Source organism: Schistocerca cancellata, chromosome 2 (genome assembly GCF_023864275.1).
Source record: "Schistocerca cancellata isolate TAMUIC-IGC-003103 chromosome 2, iqSchCanc2.1, whole genome shotgun sequence".
Taxonomy (NCBI): Eukaryota; Metazoa; Arthropoda; class Insecta; order Orthoptera; family Acrididae; genus Schistocerca; species Schistocerca cancellata.
Genome location: NC_064627.1, coordinates 98,867,098 through 98,880,614, shown reverse-complemented (window position 1 = coordinate 98,880,614; position 13,517 = coordinate 98,867,098). Strand labels below are relative to the sequence as shown.

Sequence of the window (13,517 nt, the reverse complement as noted above, 5' to 3'; positions counted from 1 at the left end):
TTGATTTGAAGACTGTTACACGAATTAGGGAAAAGTATTTACTGTTTGAAAAAGCTCTTTCACTTTTGATCTTTATCACATTTGCGAAAATACTTTTATTGGTTAATTTGTGCTACGTGATATGATTCAGTGTAATGAATACAATGCTCATAGTATCTGCAATGTGTTTAATCCACACTTTCACACTAATTATTATACAGGGTGGTCCATTGATCGTGACCGGGCCAAATATCTCACGAAATAAGCGTCAAACGAAAAAACTACAAAGAACGAAACTTGTCTAGCTTGAAGGGGGAAACCAGATGGCACTATGGTTGGATCGCTAGATGGTGCTGCCATAGGTCAAACGGATAACAACTGCGCTTTTTTAAAAAATAAGAACCCCTATTTCTTAGTACATGTTCGTGTAGTACGTAAAGAAATATGAATGTTTTAGTTAGACCACTTCTTTCGCTTTGTGTTAGATGGCGCTGTAATAGTCACATACATATGGCTCACAACTTTGGACGAACAGTTGGTAACAGGTACGTCTGTTTAAATTAAAGTACAGAACGTAGGTACGTCTGAACATTTTATTTCGGTTGTTGAAAAAAATGGTTCAAATGGCTCTGAACACTATGGGACTTAACTTCTGAGGTCATCAGCCCCCTAGAACTCTGAACTATTTAAAGCTAACTAACCTAAGGACATCACACACATCCATGCCCAAGGCAGGATTCGAACCTGCGACCGTAGCGGTCGCGCGGTCCCAGACTGTAGAGCCTAGAACCGCTCGGCCACCCCGGCCGGCTTATTTCGGTTGTTCCAGTGCGATACATATACCTTTGTGAACTCATCATTTCTGAGAACACATGCCGTTACAATGTCATTACCTGTAAATACCACATTAATGCAATAAATGCTCAGTATGATGTCCGTCAACCTCAATGCATTTGGCAATACGTGTAACGACATTCCTCTCAACAGCGAGTAGTTCGCCTTCCGTAATGTTCGCACATGCATTGACAATACGCTGACGCATGTTGTCAGGCGTTGTCGGTGGATCACGATAGCAAATATCCTTCAACTTTCCCCACAGAAATAAATCCGGGGACGTCAGATCCGGTAAACGTGCGGGCCATGCTTCGACGACCAATCCACCTGTCATTAAATATGCTGTTCAATACCGCTTCAACCGCACGCGAGCTATGTGCTGGACATCCATCATGTTGGAAGTACATCGCCATTCTGTCATGCCGTGAAACATCTTGTAGTAACTTCGGTAGAACGTTACGTATAAATCAGCATACATTGCACCATTCAGATTGCCATCGATAAATTGGGGGCCAATTATCCTTCATCCCATAATGCCGCACCACACATTAACCCGCCAAGGTCGCTGATGTTCCACCTGTCGCAGCCATCGTGGATTTTCTGTTGCCCAATAGTGCATATTATGCCGGTTTACGTTACCGTTGTTGGTGACTGACGTTACGTCGCTAAATAAACGCGTGCAAAAAATCTGTCACCATCCTGTAATTTCTCTTGTGCCCAGTGGCAGAACCGTACACAACGTTCAAAATCGTCGCCATGCAATTCCTGGTGCATAGAAATATGGTACGGGTGCAATCGATGTTGATGTAGCATTCTCAACACCGACGTTTCTGACATTCTCGATTCTCGCGCAATTTGTCTGCTACTGATGCGCGGATTAGCCGCGACAACAGCTTAAACACCTACATGGGCATTATCATTTGTTGCAGGTCGTGGTTGACGTTTCATATGTGGCTGAACACTTCCTGTTTCCTTAAATAATGTAACTATCCGGCGAACGGTCCGGACACTTGGATGATGTCGTCCAGCATACCGAGCAGCATACATAGCACACGCCCGTTGGGCATTTTGATCACAATAGCCATACATCAACACGATATCGACCTTTCCCGCAATTGGTAAACGGTCCATTTTAACATGGGTAATGTATCACGAAACAAATACCGCCCCCACAGGTGGAATGTTACGTGATACCACGTATTTATACGTTTGTGACTACTATAGCGCCATCTATCAGAAAGCGAAAAAAGTGGTCCAACTAAAACATTCATATCAGTTTACGTACTACACGAATATGTAATAAAAATAGGGGTTCCTATTTTTTAAAAAAAGCAGTTTATATCCATTCGACCTATGGCAGCGCCATCTAGTGGGCCTACCATAGCGCCGTTTCCCCCTTCAAGCTAGACGAGTTTCGATCTTTGTAGTTTTTTCGTTTGATGCTTATTTCGTGAGATTTTAGGCCCGGTCACTATCAATGGACCACTCTGTATAATGTTCACAATGTATAAATTATAGCTACTTCAATAGCATGATGCATAGATTCATCCTCTTGTCCATGCACCCTTGTACGCACTGTTGGGCAGTCTGGCAACAAAGCTGTGTGTGCCGGCGCATCATGCGTTGGGACAGCTTGGGGGGGGGGGGGGAATGGGGTGCACATCACGAACTACTACATTTACCCAAACAGACAGAGACATGAGGGCAGCTGACGTTACTGCATGTACAGCAGCTTATTCACTCACCAACACTCAGCATAACAAACCAACTGATATGCAAGTGCAGCTAAGGCTTTATTAATATGCTACATTAAGGTGTCTGACTGTCTTTATTGGCCACCTCAACTACTGACACCTCAAAAACAATCTTTGGCCTCACTGATGACTGGTTTACTTTTGTGTGTAAGATGCGTTAAGTCAGAACTGGACTTCAGCCATTGAGTATGGCAGTAAATCTTGTGGTGTCTAATTCTGTTCGAAAATCTTCTCCAGACATTGCAACAGATATGAGACAGTGCACCACTGAATGGAAAGCTGCATGTTTATGTGATGTTGGGTGTTGTCAGGAAGAATGCATTACTGTGTCTGTAGTTGTAGTTTTTCTATATCGTCTGAAACAATTTGTTTGTGTACTGATGTCAATGCTTAGATCTACTTAGTTTATGGGTTTGTTGTCAATCTGTATTGCGATCAGAATGTTTTTATGTTGACTATGTAAGTCATGAAATTATTATTTGTTCAGTTGTCTTGTGATCGTAGTTCCTGTTTACATACACAATACATCATCTACATAAGTGAGCCAGTCTCTGATATTTGCACTCAGAGTTGTTTAGCCAAGATACGTTTTTCGAAGTGATCGAGGAAAAAAAACTGCTATCCAAAATTTTCCGAGAATTTGAACATTCCGCCCAAACAGTCAGCAGTACAGAAATCCCATAGTTGTGTCTTTAAACTGTCAGTCTGGTACATGGCATCTTTGTGAGTGCATCAGAGTAAACTTTGTTGCTGATTCCTATGGACTTCAAAATGGTTGGGTTGAAGGAACAAAGGATCTGCATTAAGTTTTGTTTTAAGCTCTGTAAAACTGTAGCTGGAACCCAGCTCATACTAAATCATGCTATTGGTGAGCAAGCAAGAACGTTTCAGTGGTTTTAGCGATTTCAAGATCGTCAGGAGTCTGTGGCGGATAAACAGACCGACCGCCATGATGCATAATTCCAGAAATGATGGTGCGAGTCCGTGAAGTGACCCACAAGGACAGAAGCCAGACACTCCATGCTGTTTGTGAACTCGTTGGAAATACATACGAAACTGATCAACGCATTTTAGCTGATGAACTGAACATTTCTGAACTGCAGCTAAGTTCTTCCTTCGTATTTTAAACGCCGATCATTGAGATCATCTGGGTCAGGCGTGCACTAAACAGCAACCAGTGTTTAGTTATGTGTGTATGGTTATGACCCTGAGACAAAACAGCAATCTCTGCAGTGGGAGACACCATCCTCTCTGTGGCCGAAAAAAGCGAGTCAATTTTGAACCAACATCAAATCAGTGTTAATGACTTTTTCTTGACCTTCATGGGATTGTCGATAATTTCTTCCATGTAGTCAGTGAGAAGAAAGTTCTACTGTGATGCTCTGAGGAGACTCAGGAAAGACGTTAAGTATCAACGACTTGAGCGATGGGAGAACGAAGAGAAGACACCATCGCTAAGCTGTCTTAACTCATGGCCATGCACGACATGCCAAATGTCACGCATGCCGGGAGTGCAGGCCATTTGAGGCTCAGCCTGTCTTGGCTTTGCTCAGTCTTCCTCCGTAGTACTGAGAATGGTGCGCCATTTCATTTAGGCCGGCCGGAGTGGCCGAGCGGTTCTGGGTGCTTCAGTCTGGAACCGCGCGACCGCTACGGAAGCAGGTTCTAATCCTGCCTCGGCCATGGGTGTGTGTGATGTCCTTAGGTTAGTTAGGTTTAAGTAGTTGTAGGGGACTGATGACTTCAGATGTAAGTCCCATAGTGCTCAGAGCCATTTGAACCATTTCATTTAGTATTGCGGGGTGGAATTTTTAGGTCAGCACAACCCTCTTCAGTTCGGTGCATTCGTGGTGTCAGTGCTCTTTACCCTTCGATATTTTTTCATGTCGCTGTTTTTGCACAAAAAGAGGTAGTCTAGTGATATATCATCGCAGGCCTTTAGTAACGATTGGGAATGACGGAAGAGAGGGACGAAAATTACCAGTATCTATTGTCCAATGACATAGTCGATGGTTATTGCAAATTTGTGGGGAAACAAGAATATCATGCAGAAAGAATTTAAAGATTTCGCTGTCAACGAAAAAGCAAAAAACTTAAAACGATCGGCACATGGGATTCATTGTTCTGCATATGAAGAAGCACTTTGTCCTAAATATCTAGGCATGCTCTATGTGACGAAATTGAACAGTAAAATTGTGAAGTTGTTGCACACTATCCCACTGATGTAAATGAACAAAGAGTGTGGGGACTTTATATTACTGAAAAGTACGCTGATTAAGTCAAGAGACATGTCTCAAACTATTTTTCTCTTTAAAACCAGTTGTTGTCGAATTTATGAAGGAAATAGGAGTATAGGAGCGAAAATTAGAACCTCTATAATGGATTGCTGACCACGCATTTTAATTTGACTTGACTGCACGCTGCCCATAGTAAGACACCGAAAGGTGTCAAACAATTTATTTTTGATTTGATTGGGTTGTATTTAAAAAGAAAATTACATTGTGCAAGGGACAAATTCTGACACATGCAATGATGACCTCTCAGATGTTAAGTCCCATAGTGCTCAGAGCCATGTGAACTATTTTGCCAGTACTGAGACTTTGTGATCTGTGTTGCTGTGTTGCGTGAAACATAAAACCAACTTGTATGTGGAGTGTCTGCGCTGCATTTAATTGCAGTACGTTAGCAGTTCCCTCCCGCCCCCCCCCCCTCAGGCGTAGACAGGCGGGTGAAAAAAATGGTTCAAATGGCTCTGAGCACTATGGGACTTAACATCTGTGGTCATCAGTCTCCTAGAACGTAGAACTACTTAAACCTAACTAACCTGAGGACATCACACACATCCATGCCCGAGGCAGGATTCGAACCTGCGACCGTAGCAGTCCCGCGGTTCCGGACTGAGTGCCTAGAACCGCTAGACCACCGCGGCCGGCCAGGCGGGTGAAGAGGGGGGGGAGGGGAGAGGGAGTGAGCAGGCTGAGTAAGGACTATGGCACTCGCGCCAGAGATCGGTTACCAGCCGAATTCTTGGCTGCCCCTAAGTCTAACTGCCCATACAGCAACTGGAAATAGTTCTATGATACGTCTGAGTGGCCAGTCTCAAGATACGCACGAATTCCCAGTTAATTCCTGAAACACCAAGACATGGCGGTATGCTGTACCTGCCAAAAGCCAATTACGAAGGAAACAATGACGTCACCAGAACCGCTGCGACATAGCGGAGGCGAGCAGTGTTGCCAGGACTCACCCCAACACGGATGTTGCTCTTCCTAGCGACCAGGTCGAGGCGCAGTCCGTCGAGCAGCGCCTTGACGGCGTATTTGCTGGCGCAGTACATGGCGTACAGCTCGTCGAATGCGGGAAGGTGGCACGCCAAACTGCACAGAAATTTTGACTCGGTTTTACTTTTTACTCGGTTTTACTTATCATGATCACATTTTTTTCGAAAAATGTTCAAACGTATGTGCGATCTTATGGGACTTAACTGCTAAGGTCATCAGTCCCTAAACTTACACACTACTTAACCTAAATTATCCTAAGGACAAACACACACACCTATTCCCGAGGGAGGACTCGAACCTCCGCTGGGATCAGCCTCACAGTCCATGACTCACATTTTTTATTTGTCCTGCAGTTACATTATGTAAAATGATCGTAATGCTATTAGAGGACAGGTTAAGTCAGACGATACATTCGTAACATTGCATTGACAATTCTCTGTAAGTGAATGCTATTGAATCCCTTAGTCAAGAGTTGGCTAGACGTCTCGCCTCCTTGTTACAATCGTACATCGGAAAAACTGATCATCATATTAAAAATCTGTGTCCTTTATCGAAAAATTGAAGGGGTTCCTGTTAGCCCAAGTGATTCCTTGTCAGTTTTGATGTTGTACCCTGTCAGTTTTTATGTTGTTAACGAAGCTGTTTCTTACATAGCTGATATGTTTCCCACTGATATACAGTAGTAGCTTTGTTTTGACATTGCCTATCCACGACTTATTTTCAATATAATGATGAATTCTATGAACAAATTCGATGAGTGGCAACGGGGAGCCTTCTAAGTCCAGCTGTTGCTAATCTTTTTGTGAATTTTTTTTTTAACGGTGGGCGCTGCAGTCAGCTAGGTCCACTGAAGTGGTATTGGTATGCAGATGACACTTTGCTGATACGGAAACTCTGTGATGAATGGTTTCTTCGTGCACTAAAATAGTATTAGTCCAAAGACACAATTTACGGTGGAGACAGAGACTAATGGACAGCTTAACTGGCAGATTGGACTTCAGGTCATAAGGTATATAGGAAAGGTACACATACCGATCGTTTCCTCCAAAGGGATACGAAACATCATGCCAGGCAGAAAAGAGGTGTTATTAAAACATTAATGGACAGGGCCAATAAAATCTGTGAGCCAGTTCATTTGCAAGAGGAACTAAATCATTTGCGAACAGCTTTTAAGGAAAATGGATGTGTTGATAATGAGATATATGGAGCTCACCATCTCAGAAGAAAGGTGTCCGAAAACATGCAACAACAACAACTGTAGGCTGGGAAAGTTTTTCTTCCATTTATCCAAAGTATTACGGACCGTATTGGGAAAGTTCTGGCCAAGTTTGGATTTGAAACAATCTTTAGACCCACCAAGAACATCAGTCAACGTTTAAGATCAGCGAAAGAAGCACGACATCCTTTTGCAACCCCTGCGATGCATAAAATTCCGTGTAGCTGTGGGAAGTTTTATATTGGAAAAACGAAAAGAAGTGTTAACACCCGTCTAACTGAACACAAAAGGAACTGTTGTCTCGGTCTCACCGACAAATCGGCTGTAGTGGAACATTTTTTTGAAGACAGTGATCATGAAATAAAATTTATTGAAACGAGTGTGCTAGCTAAGACTTTGCATTATCGTGCACAATGTACAGAGAAGCCATAGAGATTCATAAACACTACAATAATTTTAACAGAGAAGGAGAAGGCTTAAAGTGTAAGCCTGTTTATATGTTTATATGTTGGCAACGCGATAGATTGCATTAATAACTCTGACAGTAAGAGACTCTGTGGCTGATGGGACTCGTTGTTAGAGGTGAATAGCCAGCAGTGATGGATGCTGGAAGTTTATAGTTAGCAGGTTAGAGGATCTGAAGTGTTAGCGCAAGCGGACGATCTGGACGTGTGTCCGTCACGGAAACGTATTATTGTTGATGAGTATATAATTTTTGGAACTGGATGTCACAGACGATTATATAATATTTTGAACGGGATGTCACATTATTGAGGTAAATTTGCTAAATAAATTATTTGCTCTGCAACAGAATCTAACCACATGCCTATTAGTAGTTAGGGCCTACAGCAGTTAGAATCTTTTATTTAGCTGGCTGTATTGGTGCTTGCTGTATAGCTGTAGTTCGTATAAAGAAGATTTTTTGGGATGTAAGTATCTTATGAAATGTATAGGTTATTGTTAGGATTTCTTCTAATTCACAGCCATTCTTTTCTGTTAATTATTTGAGCAGTCAGATTGCGTATCTTTGTATATTGTGGATCATAAATGAATAGAATACCTTTGAGTTGCATTTGTCAGGAATAATTCTGTAGGTCAGAGGTGAAATGATAAAGACAAGTAAAGTGACAGTACGTTCAGGTTTCACTCAGCAGTTTCAAAATTAAATTAAGAAGTTTCACCTTCCCTGTTATTTCAGTCCACGTAAAAAGGATATTAAACAAAGAAGTTTCAGAAGTTAGATACGATGTGGCGATCAACTTTGTATCAACTATGTGACAATCGTTTACCGGTCAACTTTGTATCAACGATCTGACAATCGATTACCTTTGATCGAGAGTAGTGGCGTTAGCCAGAGATAGACTCACTATCAACAGTAGGTGACGAGTGGTGGCGGCCTATTTACGCTCTATATAAACGGGACCTCCACGGCCCAGCCAGTCGTTGGCTCACCTCGGAAGATGTTGCTCACAGATGGCAACAAAACGTCAGCAGGAAGAATTTCTATTGTTCGACCACGGCGTCCTAACCCGGAAGTTTTAATTAACGTATTCCTTGTAACCCACCTTTGCTTAGTTTGTGTTGACTAACTCTGTTTTATCACGCTGTTTGTCGTAATTCGCCTTACGATCTGCTCCGAGGACAATTTACTCTTCTACACTGGCCGACAGAAAAAGGCGAAGCACCCAGAAGACAAGGTCAACAGTCAACGTAACTTCGTGAGCGTATACACCGTCGGTGGATATGCAAATACCTAGGCTTGTAGTTCTCTTTGACAGAATGGCTATCTGTGTATATTAGTGTTGGTTGTGTTTAGTGTTGTTACCTCGTGTGGTAGAGTATACAAGGTACATGAACAACGCCTGATATTGAGTGATCGCTGTGAAAGACATGGGAATGCTGTGTATTCGTGTAAGACTGCGTTATCTGCACCTGACAAAGATTGAAACGAACTTAACTGTGGATCTAAATTTGGTTGGCTGGTCGAATCGGATAATATCCAGACTCAGATGTGACTGTGGTCCAATGCTGAATTGCTTGGGAAAGTTAAAGTAGGCATACTCACTGTCCAGCTTCCACCACAAGAGAGGATCGCCTTATTGTGGACCAAGTACACCGTAACCCCTTCACGTTTGGATCTGCAATCCGAGAACTAGCAATGGACTTCCTGCAAAATTCTGTGTCAACCCACACCATTGGTCGGACACTAGCAGGCAATTACCGTCAGATGTGTGGGCTGCCGCTAACACAGCATAAACAGCTGCTTCTGGTGTGTTGTCATGATTGAGAAGCATGATCTTATTAATGGCGTCGAAATTTGTTCAACGACGAAACGTGGTTCTACACTGCCACAAGTGATCTCGTCGGTGAGTAAGGTGGCGGCCTTTGGAGCGATCCCATTCTGATAGTGTTACTGAAAGACACAGTGGTGTGACCCTGTAGGCTAATAAGTGTTGGAAGTCCCTCCGGGTTTGCTACTGGATCCTAAAATCAACTCGATTCAATATTTCGGCGATCCAACTGTCCATCATCTTCAGGAGAACGCTGCTGCTGCTGCTGCTTATGATGATGATAACTGATGCCAAGGCTGCAAACGACGTCCTATATACGCCCCCAAACCGTACACGGCGCATGCGCCGCCCATCACAGTTACTGCCTTCCAAGACTGGGCAGATGGCTCCGCCCTTAGTAGAACACCGTTGGGCTATCGAGTTTCGACAATTCCCCGAGGTGTATGAAGAGGATCATAGATCTTTTGCCTTTATTCCTTATGATGGAGGCATATCGTTTAAGCAGAAATAATTCAGAAGCCAAGATCGCTTAAATACTGCTTACTGGATAACCGGTTTCAACACACTAAAGATGCCATCATCGGATCTGTGAAGATATAACATACAGGTTTGAGGGAGGGCTTACATGAGTTAAAATGGCTCTGAGCACTATAGGACTTAACTGCTGAGATCATCAGTCCCTAGAACTTAGAACTACTTAAACTTAACTAACCTAAGGACATCACACACATCCATGCCCGAGGCACGGTTCGAACCTGCGACCGTATCGGTCGCGCGGTTCCAGACTGTAGCGCCTAGAACCGCTCGCCCATTCCCGCCGGCTTACATGAGTTACACTATATACATTTTATTAGTATAGTACCACATACCTGAATGTAGATTAACATTTATAAACCATTTGGATATAACGATACATGAGGCAGACCAGCTGATATAAAATCATTGTCACAAAAAATAAAAAACAACTGCTCTCTTGGTCAAACAGACCATTCCACGTGCGCCATGCCGATGGGAGCGCACGTGGAATGGCTGTGCATCTTGGTGCGCAAGTCTGTTTTCCCACCTCTTCCCGTGCCCCCTCAGTTTGTTTCTGACCTGGCGTTCCTTAAATTCATATGACCATGCAGTTTTTCATAGTCGATCCTTTCTACGTTCATAATAAATGTATAGATGGTGAGATTCTTTATAGCAAGTTTATTACTTTTTTAGCGTTTACAATACCTAAGACCGTAGTGCCCAGACAGGCAAAGGCCCAGCATACAGGTTTTAATCACTCGTCACATTGTATCTAAGTCGTGTTATGACCGGCTTACTATGTGTATATTCCTGACTTCCATATATGAATAAGAGTAAATTATAATATAATTTGCTGCTAATACGGATAATGCCTTTGCTTCATGTGTTTTTACTCTGTAATTGACGTACTTTACAGTAAGTATAGTATGTATAGTATGCATAGTATGTATAGTATGTACAGTAAGTGTATGCGAAAGTGTTCTTTGCATGGGTAGTTGATTAGCAGTAATAGTAAAGTTGTATTGTAGTAGTAATGAGTGGTTATACCGTGGGACTGTGTGTGCACCGCATGGGCAGCGCTATCTAGTGGCCGGTTGTGAACCACCAGAATCGCAGCAGGTAAACAGGCGAGGAATAGGGCAGTGTGATGCCGACCGCTGATAGTCGAGCAGCGGTCACGTGCCAAATAGTTTTATCTTGTGACTTCGGTTTTACATATCTTATGGAAAACAATGACCATGACAGCAGTTGTTTTTTTTATTTTTTGTGGCAATGATTTTACATCGGCTGGTCTGCCTCATGTATCGTTATATCCAAATGGTTTATAAATGTTAATCTACATTCAGGTATATGGTACTGTGCTAATGGTAATGTATACAGTGTAACTCGTGTAAGCCCTCCATCAAACCTGTCACGTTATACCTTCACACATCCGATGATGGCACCTTTTCAGGGTTGAAACCGGTTATCCAGTAAACAGTATTTAAGCGATCTTGACTTTTGAATTATTTCTACAACAGAGTGATTGCTCCACTACGCACTATGTGTTCACTGCAAAATATCGTTTAAGATTCGTAGTATTTTAAAGAGTTTTAACATTAAGAATATGTTCCATCCAACTTCTAAGATTAGGGCACTACTCGGCTCTGTGAAACATGACGTGGAGCTTAGGAAGCCTGACATATACAAAATTCCGTGTCACTGTGGGAAGGCTTACCTCGGTCGTTCAATTCGCACAGTTCAGGACAGGTGCGTGGAACATTGCTGTAATATGAGGCATCCAGAAAAATCGGCGCTAGCTGAACATTGCTTAAACGATGGAAACGGGATGAAATTTGACGAAACTGTGATTGTTGCCAACACTTCCGGTTTTTGGAACTATGTTTAGAAAAAAGGCGATTGAAATTAGGTTGGCAGATAATTTGATTAATAGAGATAGTGGGTTTCATCTTAGCAAGACGTGGGACTCTTTACTACCCTGCAACAAAACGGAAATTTCTCCGTTGCGGCCAGTCAGAATGTTCGAAATTAGTCTCTGAGTGCGATATATCGTTGTCGCCTGTGATCTGCCAAGAGCGGCGCCACCTGCCCAGCCTTGGATGACAGCAACTCTGTAGGCGGCGCATGCGCCGTGTATGCTACGGAGGCCTGTACAGAACGTCGTTTCCAGCCTTGACATCAGTTCTCAGCGGGAGTCAGCAGCAGCAGCAGCGTTTTCCTGAAGTTGGCGGAACAGTTGGATAGCCGAAATATTCGCTCGAGTTGGTTTTAGGATCTGGCAGCAAACCCGAAGAGGCTTTCAAGGTACAGTGATGTTACTCCTGGCGTCACGGTCTGAGATGCCAACGAGTGTTATTTCAGGTGCTAGATAGTAGTGACTGAGGGAACTCTGGCGGCAAAAAAATACGTCACGCACATCCTGCGTCCTCGTCTATTGGCCCCTACGCGACAGTACCGTGGTGCCATTTTTACTGAAGACAGTACACATCAACAAGTGGCGCACGTCTCTACGAACTTTGTGATGCTGAGGTACTCCCGTGACCCGCAAGATTCCCAGTGCTATCTCCAGTAGGGCGTGTGTGAGACCTTCCCAAACGTCAACTCCACCACAGTACCAGTATCAAGCACCAGAACGACAGTTGTGGGCCAGCTCGACTCAGGAGAGAATACAACGGCCTTACGACACCCTTCCGAACAGGATCCATGCAGCATCGGGGCCAGAGATGGTGCAACGTCATACTGATGTGTCAGCTCATACTGCCAAGTTCTATGTAAAGGTCACTCGATTTTGTCTTCACTGAAATAACATCATATTCACTCTCAATGCACGCAGTGCCATTTCGTTTCCTCATCTCGTTCTCGTTGCTTCACTATACCTATTATGCAGTGTAAATGAAGTGACTGAATTCTTCTACCGTGGAAGCGAAGTAACATATGATAGAGAAGCAAGGAGGACATCAAAAGCAAACTAGAACAGATTAAGTGGGCAATGGCAGCCGAAAGAAGTCGTACCAAGCCTCACTCTTAACTTGAGGAAGAAATTTTGGAGGATGGCCTTCTATGGAAGTGAATCATGCACGGTAAGAAAAATCGAAAAAGGGAGACTCAAAGTGTTTGAGTTGTAGTTCTGTAGAAAGATGATGAAAATTAGGTGGAATGACGTGATAAGGAGAGAGGAGGTTCTCTGCAGATAAGGAGTATATCGTGAACACTGATAAGAAGAAGGGACTGTAGGATGATAACACATACGTCAAGGGATCAGGGAATAACTTCCATGGTACTACAGTGAGCTGCAGAAAATAAAAACTATAGCGGAAGATTGAAATTGGAATATATCCAGCAAATAAGTGAGGACGTCGATTGCAAATGCTACTCTGATACGAAGAGGTTGATATAGGAGAAGAATTTGTGAGTCAGACCATATCCAATGTTACACTTCTGTTTGTGCAGACGATAATGTATTTATGTAAGGAGCTAGCAGCTGTATGTGTGTGTTCAAATGTGTGTGAATACCTAAGGGATCAAACTTCTGAGATCATCGGCCCCTGGACTTATACACTACTTAAACTAACTTTGCTAAGAACAACACACACACCCACGCCCGAAGGAGGACTCGACCCTCCTGCGAGAGGGGCCGCACAATCCG

At 43.2% G+C, this 13,517-nt stretch overlaps 1 protein-coding gene across 2 annotated transcripts in view; it reads right to left on the bottom strand.

Annotated features, from left to right (window-relative positions):
• Positions 1 to 13,517, bottom strand: part of LOC126143858 (dehydrogenase/reductase SDR family member 11-like) — a 56,007-nt gene that overhangs the window by 19,178 nt on the left and 23,312 nt on the right. For both annotated transcript variants that reach the window (XM_049915453.1, XM_049915454.1), the window contains exon 4: positions 5,815 to 5,944. In XM_049915453.1, coding sequence (XP_049771410.1) covers positions 5,815 to 5,944 — 130 coding nt within the window. The remainder of the gene's footprint in view (positions 1 to 5,814; positions 5,945 to 13,517) is intronic.